General features: G+C 39.9%; 2 protein-coding genes across 3 annotated transcripts in view; both read right to left on the reverse strand.

The window, feature by feature from the left end:
* Nucleotides 1-2,024: 2,024 nt before the first annotated feature.
* Nucleotides 2,025-4,220, reverse strand: LOC134654827 (uncharacterized; the record flags this gene model as incomplete). The annotated part of the gene is made up of 2 exons (XM_063510298.1): nt 2,025-2,133; nt 4,078-4,220. Coding segments are annotated over 2 exons (252 nt in total), but the record flags the coding sequence as incomplete, so codon positions are not given.
* LOC134654617 (stromal interaction molecule homolog) overlaps nt 4,158-22,418 on the reverse strand; it is a 76,659-nt gene continuing 58,398 nt past the window's right edge. For both annotated transcript variants that reach the window (XM_063510083.1, XM_063510082.1), the window contains exons 7-13: nt 22,296-22,415; nt 21,550-21,717; nt 19,094-19,228; nt 16,948-17,074; nt 16,072-16,134; nt 5,471-5,561; nt 4,158-4,405 (exon numbers count right to left, since the gene is read on the reverse strand). In XM_063510083.1, the coding sequence (XP_063366153.1) occupies nt 4,240-4,405; nt 5,471-5,561; nt 16,072-16,134; nt 16,948-17,074; nt 19,094-19,228; nt 21,550-21,717; nt 22,296-22,415 (870 nt within the window). In that variant the 3' untranslated portion in view covers nt 4,158-4,239. The remainder of the gene's footprint in view (nt 4,406-5,470; nt 5,562-16,071; nt 16,135-16,947; nt 17,075-19,093; nt 19,229-21,549; nt 21,718-22,295; nt 22,416-22,418) is intronic.

The raw sequence follows: 22,418 nt of genomic DNA on the forward strand, positions 1-22,418 counted from the left end.
TAATTTAGGATTTTTTTTAAGATTTATGAAAAGTGAAATTATGCGTTTTGTTTCTATAAGCCATCCTAATTCCGGGCCTTATATAGCCTAGGGCCTTACCGCACCGTGGCCCGGCGCGTGGTCGGTCACGCCGGCGTCTTGGCCTTCTTACCGAAGGGCAGGTGTAAGCGCCGCCGCCGCGGCTTGGGGACCCCGTCCTCTTCTACTAGAGAGGAGTCTGTGGATTCCTCCTCAGGAGGCGTGATGCTTGACGGGCTGGGGGCGTCCACGCTCATTGAATCTGTAATAAGTCGGGATCGTGGTACTACAGCTTTATATGAAGAAATTTTTGTGGCCTGGTGCGGATGTCTTGTTTGGCTGGGTGGCAATGAATATGTTAATAATTTAAAATATTGAAAGTGTACGCAATTTTGGTGTGGAGATTTGTGACAGGTTTAATTTTGTCAAGTGGGTGGGTTCCTCAGTAATGAAGGCACCGGCAAAGAAAAAGTAAGTACCTTTCAACGAGCAATTATTCTTGTATATTGATTTATATATTTCGGGGATCTCGGAAACGGCTCTAACGATTTCCATGAAATTTGCTATATGGGGGTGTTTGGGAGCGAAAACTCGATCTAGCTAGGTTTTATCTCTAGGAAAAGCCGCATTTTTGAGTTTTTATATATTTTCCGAGCAAAGCTCGGTCTCCCAGATATTTTATTATATATTTGTGAGCTTGGCCGCAGGAGGGGGGGGGGGGGGGGGGGGGGGGCGACTGTTCCTATTTTACCTCTAGCCACCCAGACGTCAAAGCTTGCCAATGAAAATTCAACTTTGACTTGTCAAAAATAAGATTCAAATTAAAATGGAACAGGAGACCTTGTTTTAAGTCTCTAGGCGGCTAGAGGATATTTATTTATTTATTTAGAAATTTAATTCAGGCAACAAGGCCCATATTACAAATACCTTACAGACTAACATACATATGTATTTTATAAACTTAGAACTAAACACTAGTTTAGTTATTTAGTCGATAAAACGGCGTGGCTCCGTTGCATCGGCTGCTCCTGTGTCGGATTCGGCAATTTGCCCGGAATAATGAATGAATGAATGAAAGAATGAAATCGTTTATTTCAGACAACTAGTGGCCCATACACAAATACCTTAAAACTAGCATACATATTATAAAAATATAACTAAACACTAAAAAACACATTATGATTGCGATGCATTACGCAACCCCGCAGTGTCGGGGAACCGGCCGCGGAACCGCCGAAACTTGACACCCTTCGGCCAAAACTCCTGGTGAAGGTCGCTAGATGTTCAGTCGGAACGGTCACCACAAACGAATTAAAATTCGCATTGTGTCGAGATTCCAACTTCGCGACCCTCAGGATGAATCCGGTTTTTGCTTTCACATACTTTACTCACTTTACATAATGTACTTCACATTAGAGATGCAACGGATAGTTGTTTGGCCGGATACCGGATATCCGGCCTGGACACTGGCCGAATATCCGGTATCCGGCCGGCGGAACTATACCTATATTTTGAGTTTTGCAGGTACGCGTCGTGCAGCTTTCGACCTGTTTCGTAGTGAACTTTCGCGCGGACACATTTCTAGGATCGTAACGAGTTTTATTATGTCATTACGTAGTAAGTTCGATTATAGTTACAAGTGCGCGCGCGTATTTTTGTGTAGACAAATAAGTGTATTGTGTGACATTGGTTACGTATTCATTTCTATCTACTGTGTCGTTAGTTAATATTGTTTTAAAAGAATAAACTGATTCAATTATGACCGTGACTGTTTTTTAGATTCCATTTTTTACCCCAAAATGTGTTAAATTTACTATCCGGTATCCGGCCGGATACTAAAATAATGGCCGGATACCGGATAGTAACCGGATATCCGGTGCATCTCTACTTCACATAATGTACTCACTTTCAGTCAGAGGCTTCTGCTTGGCCAGCGTCGGTCTCACTCTATCCGCGTCCAGTGCGACGACGTCGGTAGAGCGAGAGCGCACGATCTGCTGGGGCGGGACGGCGCGGCGCGGCGGGGGTAGCGGCGCGCCGCGCAGCGAGGCGCGCAGAGCGGGCTGCGACTGCGAGTGCGGCGCGCGGGTCAACTCCTCCCCTGTCCAGTTTACGCTAAAACGGGCCTACATTAGTTCCGCGAATACTAATAATAGTATTTTCTCAAAAATCTTGGAGAATATAATCAAACGGAGACGTCTGTAATGTCTGTAATTTTCTGTACAAAACAGTCTGCCGATTTTTGCGGGGGAGGGGAACGTCAAATGTATGCGTAACGTAAAAATAGCCATGTCAGATAAACGTCAGTCCATACATTGTGTATGACCGTTGGCCGCCTATTTTCGACAGAGGGGAAAGCCTGTTAATGGCTACTCCGTTTAGTTGTATCCTCCAAGTCAAAAATGGACGGCAAAGTCGATGTTGCCGGTTAAAAAATAGGTCGCGAAGTGCGGTATGGTCATTCAAAAAATTAAAAAGTTAAAAACACTGCAGTCTCGATTTCGGGACTGTTCATTGTTCGGGATGCTGTTCAGTGTTGGAATATGTCGAACTAAATATGCACAGCAATCGTACATTAAACGCGCTTGCAGGTTGTATAATGAAAAGTGTATGAACGCGGATATATTTGGCAGTTCGTTAGGGTTATTTAAAAAGAAGGTCTATTCTTTATTAAATTCGTGTGAAAGTTAGGTTAAGCTATCTCATTATTTGTTACTTTTTACAGTTGTTATACCTACTCAGATAGCATTTCATAGTATTAAGTTTGTTACAAAATATGTTCTGCATATAGGAAACTATAGGTCTACATTATAAAAAATTCTAGCTGTTTAGCTTATTTACCTACATGTTTATAAGACTGTTTGTTTCTAAATAAAAAAAAAAAAAAAAAAAAAAAAAAAAATCAAATGAAGGCATAGGTCCATTAAACAGCCAAACAGATGATCAGCACTTATTATTATAATGCGACCGCGACTATTTAGGTGTCTCAAATACGTTGGCGTATTTTCAGCAGAAAACAACACTTATTTTTTTTTAAAGGCGGCAAGCAAATCTTTTTAATGGTTTTACTTTTTTTTTGTGAAAATTAGAACGTTGCTTCTGTAAAATATTTCTATTTCTTGCACCATTTTTGAGAAAAGCACTATATATGACTCGGCTGGAAGGCTACTTGCTGGCTTCGGATTCAATTAAACGGACTCCCAAGGTCGTCCGTTTAAAACGAATCCTCAGCCTGCAAGTAGCTACTTCCGAACCTCGACAATAATGTACTATTAAATATCGCCGAAGGGAACTCTTCTCGGCGGTTGTCGATCCAACCAAAATCTGTATAAGTAGCTCATGTGATACCTACATGTAATCAGGTGAACCTTTTTCACTTTACTAGCTCAAGCCGAAAAGTTCACCTTACATTAGCTCTACTATTACTGGTCACCCTCCAGTGTAAAGAGTACGGGATCCGCAGGTCGCCGAGGGAGCTCTTCACTCGCAGCTCTTCTCCACGGCCGTCGATCAAACAACCACCTGTACTGGCTCGTCTCTAAACTACCAGGCCTCACTCACTTGTCACCCCCCAGTGTGAAGTGCACGGGGTCCGCCCGCCGGCGCTCGTCGGCGGGGCTCCTGCGCAGGTCGCCGAGGGAGCTCTTCACTCGCAGCTCTTCTCTACGGCCGTCGATCTAACAACCACCTGTGCTGACTCGTCTCTAAACTACCAGGCCTCACTCACTTGTCACCCCCCAGTGTGAAGTGCACGGGGTCCGCCCGCCGGCGCTCGTCGGCGGGGCTCCTGCGCAGGTCGCCGAGGGAGCTCTTCACTCGCAGCTCTTCTCTACGGCCGTCGATCTAACAACCACCTGTGCTGACTCGTCTCTAAACTACCAGGCCTCACTCACTTGTCACCCCCCAGTGTGAAGTGCACGGGGTCCGCCCGCCGGCGCTCGTCGGCGGGGCTCCTGCGCAGGTCGCCGAGGGAGCTCTTCACTCGCAGCTCTTCTCTACGGCCGTCGATCTAACAACCACCTGTGCTGACTCGTCTCTAAACTACCAGGCCTCACTCACTTGTCACCCCCCAGTGTGAAGTGCACGGGGTCCGCCCGCCGACGCTCGTCGGCGGGACTCCTCCGTAAGTCGCCGAGGGAGCTCTTCACTCGCAGCTCTTCTCTACGGCCGTCGATCAAACAACCACCTGTACTGGCTCGTCTCTAAACTACCAGGCCTCACTCACTTGTCACCCCCCAGTGTGAAGTGCACGGGGTCCGCCCGCCGGCGCTCGTCGGCGGGGCTCCTGCGCAGGTCGCCGAGGGAGCTCTTCACTCGCAGCTCTTCCCTACGGTCGTCGATCCGCCGCTCGCGGGCTTCTTGAGCTAAGCGCTCTTCTAATTGTAACCTATAGTAAATAAATTAAAGAATAATTTAAATGGTTACAGTGACATTCGGTTAACCTTTATGAGCAAATTAAAATTTAATCTATCTTGTTGGTAAGATATTTATTTAGTTTTATTGAAAAACTACTGACATGAATTTAGCTGATTAGTTATTAGACAGTTTTTAAGCGAATGATAAATCAATAGTATATATTTAGTTAAGATATCATCCTAAAAGCAATCGTGTAATAATCTGTACAAGGATCAAAGTGATTGCAGGGTACAAAAACGAAATTATATAAAGCGTCACAACTAAAGTCACAAAACTTGCGCGGTGACAAGAATCCTGACCGTTCACTGCAAACGAAACAAAATATGGATTTCAGAAAGGTATATTACGAGTATGCTCATATGAAAAAAATATTTTAAAAATGAAGGCAATATAGGATATAGGTGACAAGAAAATAAACATTTGTAGTTAAGTTTTTAGGCCACGAGCCAACTTTACGAACATATTAATGTATGCTTTTGACTACTTTGTTGCATATCGCGGAGTTTTCAATACATCAACGTAAATTTGGATAGGTACCTACTAAAATATCCAAAGAAGCTTCTTGCTTATCTAAAGTGCGAGTAAAACTAAACGATATCACAGCATTTATAAACGATTAGGCCTGTTTAATATGATCATCGCGCGACCGATTTAAGGTAAGATCAATACCTCTACGGGTATAAAGCTTTGGTTTCCTCCGAAAGCGGTACCGTCATATAGCGGCCGTCTCCATACAAATACTACGACATCCATATTTAGCCGTATTATTTAGTATGGAGACGACCGCTATATGACGACACCGCTATCCTAGGAAAACCGATCTTAAGTGTGGCTGTGGGTGTGGCCTTTATACCGGGGCTTTATACACTGAAGAGTATTTAGAGCGGGTTCATACATTTGCCACAATACGCAAGTAGCAAATGTATTATGAACTCGCAATAAACGCTAATCATTAATCAATGTGTACATATACATAGGCTCTAATGTGAAGGCCAGGTATTACCCGTATTGGCTATTTAACAATGAAATACTTTACCTAGCTTCAGCCAATCGCAAGTCCAGGGGATAGTGCGGTGCGTCCGCCTCGCTGCCCGACGAATCTTCCCGCCACCCGAAGTTGTCGGCCACTGCACACCGACCAACAATTATATCATTCTATGTACGTTATAATCGACTAAATTAATTATATTGTAACTATTACCGACCAAGACCGCCTCTGCCTCTACATTTAGTGCCCAATCACCCGAGCGCTTTTTCAACGCGCGTTAAAAAAGCGCTTGAATCTGTCTGCACGCTAAATTCAATTTAATGACCAAGAAGAGGAGTTGAGACCGAAAACAGTTTCTGGGCATATGCCTATCTCTATATATATAGAGATAGATCTATAGTCCTTTATGTAATAACAGACAATACAAGTTCTAAAAAAAATTTAGTTCATATTAAAATTTATTTTTACGAGTTAATGTTAATGATAGAGTAAATATAACTCTTTTTAAAGTGTTTCATTACAAACATTTGGATGAAGACTAAATTACATATATAACTTAGAGTAGAGCTACCTCGTTTCACGCAAAATAGGCACAATGGTTGTCGATTTGCGGAAAATGCCCAGAAACACTAACTAACTAACTACATATATAACTTTGTGTAACAGTAGACAAGACAACATCACAAGGTAAGATTATTCATATTAAACATTGAACAAATGATCGATGTTAAACTTTCGTGAGACATGTCGCCAATAGCGACTAAAAATTCAAGTGATATAAACAGATTGAACAAATGTATAAATCTTAACCTTATAAGTAAACTATTTTACGAGCTATACTGAAATACCTACATCATTTTTAATGTTAAATTGTTAATAGTCAATTACTTTGCTACTCGTGACTAAAAAAGTGACAAAAAGTTAATGTGTAATTAAATCACCTTCTTTTTATGATTACAACATACTTAGAAAAAACCCTAATGCCAATTCTTAAAAGCATGTATGAAATATACTATAATATTCTAGATTAGACCATTTCATGCACCTTTACCTAATTAATAACTTGTAGGTCCGTGGATACTGCGGTAGCCAACAGTTAAGTTCGTTATCAAAAACTATTTTAAGAAAAAATCACATGTATATACATATTTAATGACTATACAGTTCAACGGACCGTCAAGTATAGAAAAGCAACAGAAAGCTGAACATAGGCAAAAGCTGACAAATTAAAAATATCTTACCTTAACCAATAAAACGACCAAACTCAAGATATCTTATAGTTTCCGTAGTGTCATTATTGCGTACTGTCAAAGAATTTGCTGTACCATTTCGTACCCTGTCACAGCTAGTGATCTCATATTATTGTCACTGTGATGTGATATAGTACGAAACGGTACAGAAATAGAATTCCTTAACAGTACAAAACGGCACTAGAATAACCAAAGAACGCTTGAGCAAGTCTGGAGTCAACGTAGCTCGAACGAGTCTAGGTAAAACTTGCAAAAGGTGGTTCAAATAAAACACAATCACAATCTTCAAAAGCTTTCAAACGTGCATTGTTTAACTACTGTATATCTCTAATCAAAATTGCTACCGTTTAAAAAAATTACGTGCAAGTTAGGGGGAATACATCTTGGTCTTAAACTGTAAACAATAACCAGTTTATTTATATCAGCTTTTACGAAACTTTTCTGTAAATAACCGGAAAGAATAGGTAAGTAAATAACTGTTTTTTCAACAGATCTGATCAATATAATCGGAAAAACTCACACAAGAATTTGTACTTTAAGATTATAACTACATTCTAAGAAGTCTAATCTACGACTAGACATCTAACTAAACAGTCTTTTTACACAATAGACGCTGCCGCTATTTAGAGTGAAGTTAGCGGGTTCATTACGTTCTCATTTGTGCGATATCTTTATCAATATGTATGCTGTGTATCTTGCTTCCTCTTTGTAGCTTGTATCACATTTTGATATATTGAAACCCCTGTTACCTGGGTCACCGATTAGTTTCTTCATGGGTGAAGGAATTCAAACAAAATTACCATCGAATTCCCTTTCTTCTTGAGTGTTTAAGTAAGCAAATGTAATGTACAGCACAAAATAGGTCGGCTCTGGTCCGCCATTGTGTTGTGACCCCTGTTTTAAGCACTTGACAGTCCGAGCCAACAGCATTAAACATTTCATCAAAACTTTATAGATTTCAACACGAATCTTACCAATACCAGTATAACACATTTTTATTTGTATATTTTTGACAAATACACTATGGGTACTATATATAGTACCTACAGACTGTTAAGTGATAAAGGTAAAATGTGAGAAGCTTGTAAGCAATTCTGAAACCTTCGTTAATCAGACAAGGAATTTAATAAATCATGCACAAGGAAAGAAACCCACACCAAAATTATGTAAAATCTGATTTATAATGCGGAATAAAAATAAATTACAAGTGTAAAATGAATGAGAAGTTGTACGTAAACGTCATGAACAGTGTGGTAACACTGGCAACAAACATTTACTCAATTGTAAAAAAAACTACCAAGTGTCAATCTTGTCTTTTTGTGCGTCCCAAATTCCAACAGGAACATCATAAAATCATAATAGTCAATACACACTTGGACGTTTTTGCACAAAAGCACCAACATTTGGGAATACACGGCGAAGTGTGTAGACGCCATAAGAACTATGTGCGACAATTCATTGACAGTGTGATTAGAAAAACTAGTTTAGCTTTTAAATACTAAGCGAAAAGCGTTATAATTTTCACGTGATTAATTGAAACCAATTTTTCTATTAGATACAAAGAGCATATAGGAGTTAAGCTTATTTCACACGAGTAATTTATTGTATAGTGTGAGCACAGACAATCCAACCTCTAGACATAGCATAGTCGCGCTACCCCCTCTGCCACACATACGGTAGCGTTAGAATAGAATAGAAAGTCATTTATTCGATAAAGCACACATACACAGGACAAAAAGATGAAAAACAAAGAAAAAGAAAAGGATAACAATAACAATGCAAAGACAGCAGAGAGAAATTATATACACACAGACAGAAAAATAAATCACACTTGAGTCCAGCAATGTGTGCAGTAAGGAAAAGGCTTTGGCTCAGCATATTGTCACAATTTGCAAACAAGGCAAAATTGCAACGCTGTTTATTCTGCCAAGGCCTGAGGGAGTGGCTAAATATAAACTACACATAATAAAAATAAAATAATAAATAAATAGATAACTTACTACTACTAACGTTACTCCATCTTCGAGTCAATCCCGTGCCATGATTGGTCCGTGTCTTTGAACGGACCAATCACGGCACGGGATTCGCTCACCTCGTCCCCCCGCACCCCCGTATTTTTGGCAGCATCAGTTTCATGAAAGAATTGGCCTAAGCTCAGTCTAGAGGTTGGATTGTCAGTGAGTGTGAGAGATGACTTAAGATATATTATTAAGAACGCTAGGCGCCACTTCTTGTGCCCCTTGAATTGTCACACTTTATGTTTAGATTCGGCACAAAATAAGATCGCTAAATAGGCGTTATTTATCACCCCTTAAATCTTACTTTGATACTGTATCGTATGAGTGACTTTCAGTACGTATTCTAAAAAAATCGCTCATACAAATACGAGTACATGTATATCAATTGAATAAGCATTTAAATTAACGAAACATATGTGTGCCAACACCAATGTTCAGCTAGCAAATAAGTATTTTAAGTAATCACCTATTTCATACATGCTTCTAGATAAATTGTGAAAATAATAATCTACAGCCTGAAAGCTTCCTATCGATTGTGATATAGAATAAGGTTTTTAAATACTTTTATTCATAATATAATAAAAAAGTTAAACACCAAAAAATATATTTTAACACTCATACTTAATGAAATAGCTTCAAACGTCAGATCTATAAGGAACTAATATCTTAGCCGTTATATTTACTGCTAAACAATAGAAAAATATATAATTACATTATCTCTTAATTAGGTAAGAGGGCTCTTAATCTTTGTATGTGACTACAATAAAACTAGTAATATTGAAATTCATAAATAAATAAAACGTGTCTTCTTTGGTGGTGTAACTATTCGTCCCTCAAAAATCATTTGACCTATTTCGAAAGTTTCACTTCATTTAAGTTATTTTACTGAAAATAGTTGATTTATTAAACAATATCTAAAAATCAATAAATTTTGGTTTGTTTCATGACATATCCTTTAAGATTGTATTGTTTTTGAAAAAAAAAACATGTTTTCATTAATTATAGAAAAAAATCATTACATTGCACCAAAACATTTGTACATCAACCTACAAATGATATAAATAATAATCTAGTTATGTTGAAAAAACTTCAACTGCTATTAAAGTTAAGTACGAGATATAAGAATGTCTTAAATATATCGCTTTGAGCACTAACTTAAAAATAATTGTTGCTTACTTAGGTTAAATGTTATTTACTTATTTAATATAAATATTTATCACATAGCCTTAGTATGGTTATATGTTTATTTCAATCCGCAATTTACTTGTCTTTATAAAATTTTATTCTACATTAATTAATGTATATCATTAAAAATATTTATCTGATATGAAAAATTGCTGTAAAATTAGCTGCGATTGCTTATATTCGTATTGCTTTAGATAATTAAGGGCCACATCACACTAAGCGTCTTTTGAGCGTCGGCTCCTAGTCAGCGCTACGAAAAATGGCGTCGCTGCGCAGTTGCGCCAACGTTGCGTCCCGCAACAGCCATAGAGTTGACTAGACGCTGACCCTCGGGAGACGCGGGTGTGGGGTGGCCTTAAATGAAGCAATGGCCATGATGCTTTTATTTTGTTACGACTAATCCGAAGTGAACATGGTTCAAGATGATATTGATAAAATAAATTATTTTAAGTGGATATGCACCAACAGAGCTAGCACAAAATCGCAAAAGAAGTTCGACTTTTTCTAAGCTAACTTTGCCACCGACTTGAACAAAATAAAGTGTAGCAGTGGCATTGTCGTTATAAACATCACATTTTTATACTCTTGCATTCAAATGAACGGTAGATCTCGACCATCATTATGAAATGTGTTCGTAGACCATTTTTTATTTGCAGTGCATTATCCAATTGTATGAACTAATTGTCTACATAATAAATGGTTAGGAGTATGAACGTTGCGCTAAAAACGTATAGCAATCAACGAAACTACAGTATACGTTCGACTCGATAAAGGTTCAACCCTATTTAAGATCGCTGAAGTAAACATTCGTTTTAGATTTAATGCATTTACCATCATAATAACTGAGCGATGATGGTACTATGTATTTTTTTATAAAAAGTCTCTCTAAAGAGTAAACTTATGACTTACGGCATAGTTAAGTATGAATTTGCGAGGTTCAACTATCTGAAAATCTTAAAAACCCATCGTTCGATCAAGTGACAAAATAGCAAAACAAATTAGACTCAGTGTTGCCAGATCTACTGATTAAGCAGTAAATCTATCTGATTTTAAAAATATCTACTGATCTACTGCTTTTTGCTGGTGAGCTACTGATTTTTCGAAAACGAGGGGTAAAATTTATAAAACCATCATAAGACCTGTCGTCATGTATGGATGGAGTGTTGGGCTCTAAAGGTGACGGATGAGAAGAGATTGCATGTAGCGGAAATGAGAATGTTAAGATGGATGTGTGGTGTGACAAGAATGGATAGGATATAAGGAATGGTATATAAGAGGAAGCCTGAAAGTTGCACCCATAGTAGAAAAAGTAAGAGCGAATCGCCTAGCGTGGTATGGGTATGTGATGCGGAGGGATGAAAGTCATGTGACGAGAAAGGTATTACGAATGAATGTGGAGAGAATTAACGGGAGAGGAAAACCGAGGAAAAGATGGATGGACTGAGTCATGTGACGAGAAAGGTATTACGAATGAATGTGGAGGGAATTAACGGGAGAGGAAAACCGAGGAAAAGGTGGCTGGACTGTGTGAGAGATGATATGAAACGAACGCAAGTAAATGATGAAATGACGATGACGGGCGAGAGAGAGGTATGGAAGAAAAAAACATGCTGCGCCGACCCCAAATGAATGGGATAAGGGCAAGCGAATGATGAGTAGAAAAAAAACTTGTGCTCATTTATTAATTATAATAACAGAAGTAAGAGACATAATGATACTCTTCATTTTACTGTTACTGACAATTTGATATGCCAGCTATACTCAATTACTCAATCACGCCCAGTTTGTCAGCAGAAAAAGGAAAAATAAAACAAATTTTCTATGGGAGGTTGGTGTCTGAGGGTCTACCGCAAATCACGTTCGACGTGTTACCTCCCTGTCACACTTACGTACGAATTTACAAGTGCGACAGAGAGGCAACACGTCGAACGTGGTTCGCGGTAGGCCGTCAGGTCAGAGCATTTTTTTTTCAATTTTACCTATTGCAGACATCACTTTTTAAATCTACTGCTTTTTTCCCCTATCTACTGCTAAAACGATTTTTTTTCTACTGAATATTGCAGATTTCATCTGGCAACACTGATTAGACTCCGTCTAAGCTAACTTTGCCACCGACTTGAACAGAATACGGTGTGAGAGTGTCATTTTGTCATTATAAGTGTCACATTTTCATAGAATGATGCCATTGCCTCATTTTGTCATTGCAAATGCCATGCATAGTTAACTTGGTCCGCTGGGTTTAATTATCAAGACCGTTACCTATCAAAAAATGTATTATGTATGTATTATATCTATTTATTATTTATATTCATTGTATTTGTTTAGTTGTGTAAAAGTAGGTACCTACTTTGTTTTGTAATTACAACATGATATTGCACCGCCTACAAGTTATCTGCTTTGCCCGAAGGTTGACTGGTAGAGAATGCATTTTAGCATTAAGTCCGCCTTTTGTACGTTTGTATTTTCATTTGTGCAATAAAGATTAAATAAATAAATAAATAAAAAATAAATCTTATTGAAAAAACATAACGCCCTGCGATGGCCAGTTAAAGAGTGTTTCTATAAGTTACTTACAAGTTCTATCAAACAAACACATGCCAAAAACTGATCTATGCGCTTATTTACAAGGTAGGTAATCCAATGTATGTAACGATTTATTAATAATATAGCTTTAGGTCTTACATGGGACTACAGAATAGTATCCTAACCCACATTGTAATGAGAAGAGAACTTATAACTTTACTAAGAACGTATGTTTATGGAAATGTGAGTTAAGATGCTATTCGGCTTAGGGCCACCTCACACTAGCGTCTCCCGAGCGTCAGCGTGTAGTCAACTCTATGACTGCTGCAAGACGCAAAGTTGGTGCAACTGCGCAGCGACGCCATTTTGCATGACGTCGACACTTATAAGACGCTAGTGTGGGGTCTCTGTAAGACTGCCCCTCATTAGCGTCTTTTCAGCGTCGGCGTCTAGTCAAATAGTCAGCGCTATGGAAAATGGCGTCACTGCGCAGTAGCGTCAACATTGCGTCGAGCCGCAGCCATAGAGTTGACTAGACGCCATGCTCGTAAGACGCTAGTGTGGGGGTCTCTAATAGTGTAATGTGGCAAATGTCCACTTTCCGTGTTCAGCAGTAACACTTTGGTTTACTGCGACATAAACGCATATTGCTTGTGTCAGCGCAACCTAACGTGTATAAAACAATAGGCATTTAGAGAATAAACGTTCAGAATGTTCTTATACTAGCACACATAAGGTGTTTAACTTCTACTCCCATCACCCGCTCGAAACCATATATACAACAAGTACTATCTTGTTATTTGATGGCGATCCAGACCAGTGAACCAACAAGGAACTAACACTCAAGAAAGAAGGAAAAATCAAGCAAGAAAAAAAAGAAGAACCACTTTTTCAACACCAATCCACGCAGTCAGAACCAACCAGCTTATCAAAAATCAAGAAACAACCTGAGAAGAACCAACTAACATCAAAAAGCGGAAACCGCGTTAAGAAAAGAAATTAAGAAGAGACGAAGAAGGAAGAAAGAAGAGCGTTGTCCAGGGTTATCCCGGCTCGCAAATCAAGAGGTGTCCAGGGTTATCCCGGCCCATTTCAAGAGGAGTCCAGGGTTATCCCGGCCCACTAACATCGTCGTAAGCAGAGCCAGCCATACGAAGCGTCAAGCGAGCGCCACATGGAGGTGCCAGCTCGCCAGGCCACGCCAGCAGCAGCAAGAATGCCGGTCGCGAACTCGCACCGGACCGAACGAAGACGAAGCCGAGGACGGCCAGCCACACAGCAATAGGATGTAAATCCTACATGTAATTTATTATTTTAATTAATTTTCTCTAAAAGCCAGCATTTTTTATTCCAATTCAGTAGCAGTCAGATTTAAATCGTTCATAATTATTAAAGGTTGTCGCTTAACTCAATTTCGTTTCGAGCATAAAAAAATTTTCATAAGAAGTCATAATATAATATTAAATATAAAAGTGTCGAATAGTGTCCTCAATCATGTATGTTGCAATTTGCAGCGCGTGCCACACTTTGTGCGCACGTCGACAGAAAACTTAACTAGGCCGCGAGACTTTGCCGCTAGTTAGAATATTTTAATAAGCGATGAATGAAATTTGATACATCGCATAACGATTAAATAATTAACAACTCAATTCAATAACATTATTTAATTGTTTCTTAGTAATGATTGATACTTTAGCTACGTGTCGGACTGATCACCTGATATACAGCGAAAGTTTGATTTATTACATCATTTTTTTTTTTGGAATTTTTGAAGTTAAATAATAATGTTTCATTTATAGAAAGCTTACAGTACGGTACAAGTTTGAAAGTTTTAAGGAGTTTAGGCACATTTATTTATAAAATGTGACCTTATAGCTAGAGCACTAGTCCTTCGTACTTGATCATAGTGTGATATACAGTATCCTCCGTGAAAGTTGTAGGAGACTTATTGTCTTAATGTATTTGTGTCTCTAGGTACAGGCAGAGCCGTACAGCCTGGCCTGATATGCCATTTTATAGTTGATAAAGGGTGACCATGCCCTAGGTGTTTATTGAAGAATTGCTATGGATAGCATTGATAGGTGAAGGGTGCGCACAGAGGCGCAACCCAGTTATGTCCTTGATCATAGTCGACCTTATAGGTGTCCGTGAAAGGCTTAACATTTAATACGGCATTAGTTTATTTTTTATCAGAATTATGGGAGATACCGTAACTATAAACAGCGAGAGTGAATATTTTAAAGTTGAATACCAAATGTTTCTAAATGTTTTAAAGTTGAATAGTAAATGTTTTAAAGATGAAGAGTAGGTAAATATTTTTAAAGAAGGAGATTTATATTTTATGAGAAAAGGAAGTAAATTAATATTTTAACGTTTGAGAGATGACAACATTTTAAGTGATGATATTTTCTTATTAGCACAACGATTTTTTTTACTTTTCCTTAATAGGACTACGACACTTACGACACATAAGAACCTAGCTAAATAAAGATTGTTTGCATTATACCTATATAATTTGTTAATATTTTTTTGTATTGATTTCAGAAAAAATTGTAAACAAGTAACATGCGTTTAAATTTTTTCTTCTGCCACCCCGGCGGTGAGAGGAACTTTCGGGGGAGGTGTAATGTGGCAAATGTCCACTTTCCGTGTTCAGCAGTAACGCTTTGGTTTACTGCGACATAAACGCATATTGCTTGTGTCAGCGCAACCTAACGTGTATAAAACAATAGGCATTTAGAGAATAAACGTTCAGAATGTTCTTATACTAGCACACATAAGGTGTTTGACTTCCACTAACTCCTCACCCGACTCTGCTCGTCAATATACTTGCCATAGAAGGAACCTATAATATCTGAATAGTGATAACAGACTATCGGACCGGACCGCGACCTTGAGCGTAGCACCCATAAGTGAGAGCGAGAAAGAGATATATGTTTCTCGCTCTCACTTATGGGAGCGACGCTCCAAGGTCGCGGTTCGATAGTCTGTTACTAGCTTAAAGGGGCCCACAGATTACCACTTCGCCGGACGATATCAGCCTGTCAGTTAAACACAAAAGGTGACAGTTCCGAACAACTGACAGGCAGATATCGTCCGGCGGACTGGTAATCAGAAGGCCCCTTAAGAGCCAACAGGAGTGGTCATTTCTCCATACAAACGTACTCGACTGTTTCCTCCGTGGGTTTTGAAGCTAGAGCAATGATTTTTTCAACACAGATTAATATTGTCAATATCTGTGTCGGACCGTTTTGCTTTTTTTGATATTTTTGTTTTTTAAGGCGCTAGAGCCCTTCAAAAATGGCCAAAATGGCCTAATTGACTATGCCGCAATGAAAGGCGCGCTATTCAAAACTTATATCAATTAGCCAAAAAATCAAAACGGTCCGACACAGATAATGTCATAATCATTTAGATTTCCAAATTTGGTTACGATTGGTTAAGTTTTGGAGGAGGAAACAGTCGAGTACGAAACCTCGATTTTTGAGATTTTTACGCAGGATTTTTCGCCTTGTCCTTATCGCACTAGTTTTAGGAGCCGCTTCCGTTAGCGAGACGGGTATATTTACCTAAAATATTTAAATCTCAGCTCCTGTTGGCTCTTAAAACACGTCCTAGTCTACATGTAGATGTTCGTACAGCAGCGATTTGACGTCGAGGTCGTCGATCTTACCTGAGCCGCAGATCGACGCGTCGTCGCCGACGCTCAGGTCGTCTTGAGAGCTGCTCATGCGCACTGGAACATGGAAAACGGTTTTCAGAACGAGTAGATGGGACATTTTAGAAATAGTAGTAAAAGCCACTAAAAAAAATTAAATATTTTATCTCAAAATCATAAGCTCTTTCGATCCCAAAGGGACAATAAAACCGCCGCCCACATATAAAGTGTTTGAAAAATAGTAAACAGACTTTGGACATTTTTTCTCTTACTAACGTAAGGATAATCAAATTTATAAAAAAAAGCGGTGTAGACAACATTTTTAAATAATTTACCGCCGATTTATGGCGTGAGGCGTAAATGTGAAGTTTATGCTTCCGATGTAGCCCACAAGATGGCAGAATGCACAAAAAACGTACGAGAACGGTAGACGGTAGGACATGCTTTGGCAATGTACATGTTTTTGTTTCCGATTCAGGCCACAAGATGGCAGACCCTCCAACGCGCAAGGTCCCTTATAGGGACCGTGCGCGTTTATAGTTCGTTTTTTTAGCATTAGAAAGAACTTGCAAGAAGGTAAGCGATCTTGACATATCTTTTAATTGAAAAACGCTTTTCAAAAATCAAAAACTATTACTTATGAAAGCAGAAGAATATAAATGATCGTATTAGATTCATAATTGTTACATATTTGCCGTAACTTATTTTTAAAATGTGTTTTTCAATTAAAAGACACATCAAGATTGTTTACCTTATTTCTAATGCTAAAAAAAACGAACTATAGCAGTGGCCACGAGTGCTGCTAAAGGACTCAAAACATCCGGTTGGATTAGTATTATACGTTTATAAAAAAAGCTCGCTTTCAATTACATTGTGATATATCTGACTCACCTCTAGCGCCAGGACGACCACCGTTGGTGTTCCTGTACAGCATGCCCTCTAGGAACTGAATGCCGTTGTTGTTGATTATGTTGAAACCACACAGACGCTCGATCTGCTTCCATCTGTGCATCCTCTCCTGCAAAATAATGTTTAGAATCAGAACGAACCGTAGTATTAAGAGATTATCCAAAAGTATTTCAATGATTTGTAGCGGTAGCGGCGCAGAGCAGTAAATGTAAGGCCTGAGTGGACGCTCGAGTTGGGCGTGCAGCGGGGCGGGGCGTGCGGCGTGCATGTTAAACAAATGCAAGCGTATAGGAGCGGTCTTAGTGCACGCTGCTCACATCACGCGTGAGCCCACAGCCACGCTGCACGCCCCGCCGAACGCTCCGCTTCGAGCGTCCCCTCAGGCCTTACACTAAGGCGTGCGAGGTAGTGATTAACGGCCCTTAACCACAGAATAACTAATAGTACTACCGTACAGAAAATTCACTCCTTCACAAAAGTCAGATTTAGGTATAAAATTACACCTATATCGCCGCCTGCAAGCAAAATTGAAACTTATAACCGCGCACGAACCGTGAATCTCCTTTGCGCGCCGCAGTTTTATGACCGAGCTGTGAGTGTCGGCACGGGGTTATCACTTGACAAGTTTTTATACCTAAAGTCTATTTTTTTATTCGGTAGACTAAAATTACATTTCATAGTATGAACATCATGTGTCATTTCATACTATGAAATATCATTTTAGTCCATCGAATAAAAAAATAGACTTTATATCCACTGATTTATTATTTTTAAGATAAATATGTAGGAATTACAAACGTTGATTATGTAAACATACATTTTTTATCCGGAGATACATAGTATGTCTGATTCTCACGGAAGTAAGTTTCGAAGCCATTGTGTATTTTCAATTTTGCGCGAGCGCCACGTGACATGACTTGCGAGCCGAGCGGCAGACCACTGCCATACGCCTGTCCGATGGGCGCGCCGGCCAAATGTACCTAAACTGCGGAGTGACACCCCCCTGCCTTAACTCGCTGAAATATCATTTCATATATAGGTACCAGTCGCTTTTCATTACAGGTAAACGTGGTGAGAAAACTGGACAAATCTGGTTAAGGTCAACCGAGGTAAATGTGTCTCTTGTGGCAAATGCGTTATTTGAAGATATCTTCGAAACGCAACATATTATAACTATTATAGCCGTCTGCATTAAAAGTTCAGTGACCACACTTCAAATAGAGAGGGTTGCAATAGTTCTGAAATGTTCTGTTTAGAAGAAATCTTTAAAAGACGCATTTACTTCGGTTGACCTTAGTCTTCAGCTTGGTATCCCTCTGGGTTACTCTGAATTAGATTGCCAAGCGGGTCTTGAGCTTTTTTAAGGTACAACTAGGATATCGCTGATGAGAAGTCTATGACGGGTTACATGCAATGAACAAACCGATAGTTCCTGAGTGACTTCGTTAAGCGCGGTGCGTCTATAGACTAGCCGTGTGTGGATACAAACGCTCCGACCAGACACTAGCAGTTCTTACGGACTTTATAATAGTTTTGTTTACAATTTCTACCGTCAGCCCTTGAATAAGTCCTTGCCAAACACTTTTTGTAGTTTCTAACAGTTTTGTTGTACATACTAGAGATGCACCGGATATCCGGTTACTATCCGGTATCCGGCCTATCCGGTCGTTATTTTAGTATCCGGCCGGATACCGGATAGTGACCTACTATCCGGCCGGATACCGGATAGTAACATTAACACTTTTTGGGGTTAAAAATGGAATCTAAAAAACAGTCACGGTCATAATGCTAACGACACAGTAGATAGAAATGAATACGTAACCAATGTCACACAATACACTTATTTGTTTACACAAAAATACGCGCGCGCACTTGTAACTATAAACGAACTTACTACGTAATGACATGATAAAACTCGTTACGATCCTAGAAATGTGTCCGCGCGAACGATCACTACGAAACAGGTCGAAACGCGCATGAAGCGCACCTGCAAAACTCAAAATATAGGTATAGTTCCGCCGGCCGAATATCCGGCGGCCGGATACAGGATATTCGGCCAGTGTCCAGGCCGGATATCCGGTATCCGGTATCAGGCCAAACAACTATCCGTTGCATCTCTAGTACATACCGATAGTTCCTGAGTGACTTCGTTGAGCGCGGTGCGCGCCTCGACAATGGAGCGGTCCACGTCGTCTATAGACTTGCCGTGCGTGGATACAAACGCTCCGACCAGACTCGAGCGCTTCTTGCGGAGTTTCTCGCACTGAAAACACGAACAAATATACAGACAGTAGCCAGTTACCCGTGAACAAGATGCATGTAACTGCCTCGAAATATCGGGAGCTCGAAAACAATACAAAAGGTAATCACGGTTCAAATCCCGGTCGATATAAGTCTAGTGAAACTAACCGTGAATCATTCAAAACTGTTATAATAAATAAATATGTAGATAACAGTTCAACATCCTCGCTCATTCTAAGGGGGATACATCACATTTAAGTAACACAACTCACAGCCACTTTCTCAAATAAGACGAAGCGATTAGTTATCATAAATAAAATGGCCTGGGTCGGACCATCTACTACGTGTGATTTTGAGGGATCGGTGCATCTACCATTAGACGCTTGCCTAGAAGAAACCAAGAGGGAATTCAATTGGTACACCGGGGAGCCTAGCCAAGTTGAAAAATGTATCGGGATGACATATTATAAGCTTCGAAAAGTCACGTCCACGTCAAAGACTATAGGGTATTTGCCTACTAGTCAAATCAGTTTCTTTTTTCGAACTGTCAAAACGATTAGCTACTATGGAATTTATATGAAACACTAGCATGTGACGTCACAATCAAATTAGGTACCTACTCTTTATAGTTTTATACGGGTTTCAAAATAGAAATGGTGTCTAAAAATAATTGCTGTCTACGTTTCCCTATTAATCATTTGGTGCTTTATTTCATGCATGGTGTAAAACAATTTATTTTATATACAGTCAAATACCCTATTTCCATACATTATTTAAGTTTCAATTGGAGTTTTCTATCAAGGATGTCCATCTCGGCTAGGGTCTCTGTGCATACTCAACCCAACAATTTGTGAACACCTTGGCACAAAACAGATACAGTACAGAAATCAATCTACATACAAAGTGCGCTCGAGCAACGCACACATAGACACTGCTCACGGACACGATATTTCGGACCGGTTGGGACCAGTGCGAGCGCGAGTGCCATCCGCTTGAGACACGCGTCTTTTTTTGTGCAATAATGGAGAAACTAAAAAAAAGTTATTATAACTGTTCAGTGGACGGTTGTTTAAATTCAACATTAAACAGTGAATTGTCGTTTTTGGGTTCCGTAGCCAAATGGCAAAAAACGGAACCCTTATAGATTCGTCATGTCTGTCTGTCAGCCCGTCTGTCTGTCCGTCTGTCTGTCCGTCTGTCTGTCCGTCTGTCTGTCCGTCCGTATGTCACAGCCACTTTTCTCCGAAACTATAAGAACTATACTGTTGAAACTTGGTAAGTAGATGTATTCTGTGAACCGCATTAAGATTTTCACACAAAAATAGAAAAAAAACAATAAATTTTTGGAGTTCCCCATACTTTGAACTGAAACATAAATTTTTTTTTTTCATCAAACCCATACGTGTGGGGTATCTATGGATAGGTCTTCAAAAATGATATTGAGGTTTCTAATATAATTTTTTTCTAAACTGAATAGTTTGCGCGAGAGACACTTCCAAAGTGGTAAAATGTGTGTCCCCCCCCGTAACTTCTAAAATAAGAGAATGATAAAACTAAAAAAAATATATGATGTACATTACCATGTAAACTTCCACCGAAAATTGGTTTGAACGAGATCTAGTAAGTAGTTTTTTTTTATACGTCTTAAATCGCCTAAATACGGAACCCTTCATGGGCGAGTCCGACTCGCACTTGGCCGCTTTTTTAAGCTACCAGTGGTTTCAGAAAGGTAAGTAGGTATCTGCTTGTATTTCGATGGTTCGTTTTAACGTTAAACAGAAAAGTTAGGTAGGTAGGTATAGGTAAGCACCCCGCCCCGGCCACTACTAGATACGAGTGCCACTACCACGATAGTTTTTTGTGCATAAATCATAGTTGACAACCCTAGAGCGACCGCCGAGCGTAGGTATGAAAAGTGAAGTACATACATGTGATTGACTTCTGTACTGTATCTAGGGTTGCCAGATGGTCGGGATTCGGCGGGATTCTCCCGATTTTTAGGATGTGTTCCCGATTCCCGACAAAGTGAAAATTGTCCCGAAAAACAGCTTCACGTTATAAAACAATAATTTCAAGTTCCGAACTGTCGTCGAGCGAGCAAGCGAGCCGCGTCTAGCCCGTCAGCGCGCGCGCGGGGCGCGCGTGGCGAGATTGGGCAGAGCAGCTGACGTAGTGCCAATAATGTAAAAATATCGTTGTTTTTAATAAGATTAATTTAATTTGAATGGTTTTTTTTCCCGACTTAAGGCCCAAAATCCCGAAAAATTGATATTTTTTCCCGATAATAGCGCCTTTCGATCTGGCAACCCTAACTGTATCTGTTTTGTGACCTTGGCCACTTACCGCTTCCCTGGCCTGTTGGAGTTGCATGTCCGCCTGTTGCTTCTTGCGTAGGTACGACCTGTTTTCCACCTCGTGTGTTAGCTGGAGCCACTGCTGCAAGCCCGAGGGCGGGGCCCAGCACCGGTCCTCAAGTTCGCCTTCCGCACGCCTCAATTCTGCTCTTAACATCTGTCAAATATAAAAGATAGAAGTGAGACACCGGTTCTCAAGTTCGCCTTCCGCACGCCTCAATTCTGCTCTTAACATCTGTCAAATATAAAAGATAGAAGTGAGACACCGGTTCTCAAGTTCGCCTTCCGCACGCCTCAATTCTGCTCTTAACATCTGTCAAATATAAAGGATAAGAGTGAGATTTCCACTGAGTATCATGTTAGATATAGCTCAAAACCGGGATGAATGGAAGAAGAGGGGGGAGACCTTTGCCCAGCAGTGGGACACAATAGGCTCACAATAATATCATGTTAGAAGTAAATCGGCCCGGGCCCGGACCGTTCTAACGCGAGTCATCCTTAACTTTATAACACTTTAAACTCTCGCGTTTTGTACACATATTTAATTACACAAACGGGTCTACCGCGATATAGTTTCATTGTTTTTACCTTAAATTCCGCCGTTTCAGCTGAGTTGCACCAGCTGTGGTCACGGAAAGACTCAACTAGCAACTATATCGGGTAGACCCGTTTGTGTAATTAATTATCCTTAACTTTGTAAGAAGTAACTCTTGTAAAGTTGTGTCGAAGGCTCACCTCAATCTCAGCTTTTAGCTGCGTGACTTCAAGATCTGAGGAGGCGGAGTTGAGTAGCGGCGTGTCGCCTGCCTCTCTTAACTTCTTTTCTAGGTTTTTCTTCTCTGTAGTGGCGCTTTCCTG

This window comes from Cydia amplana, chromosome 15, assembly GCF_948474715.1.
Source record: "Cydia amplana chromosome 15, ilCydAmpl1.1, whole genome shotgun sequence".
Taxonomy (NCBI): Eukaryota; Metazoa; Arthropoda; class Insecta; order Lepidoptera; family Tortricidae; genus Cydia; species Cydia amplana.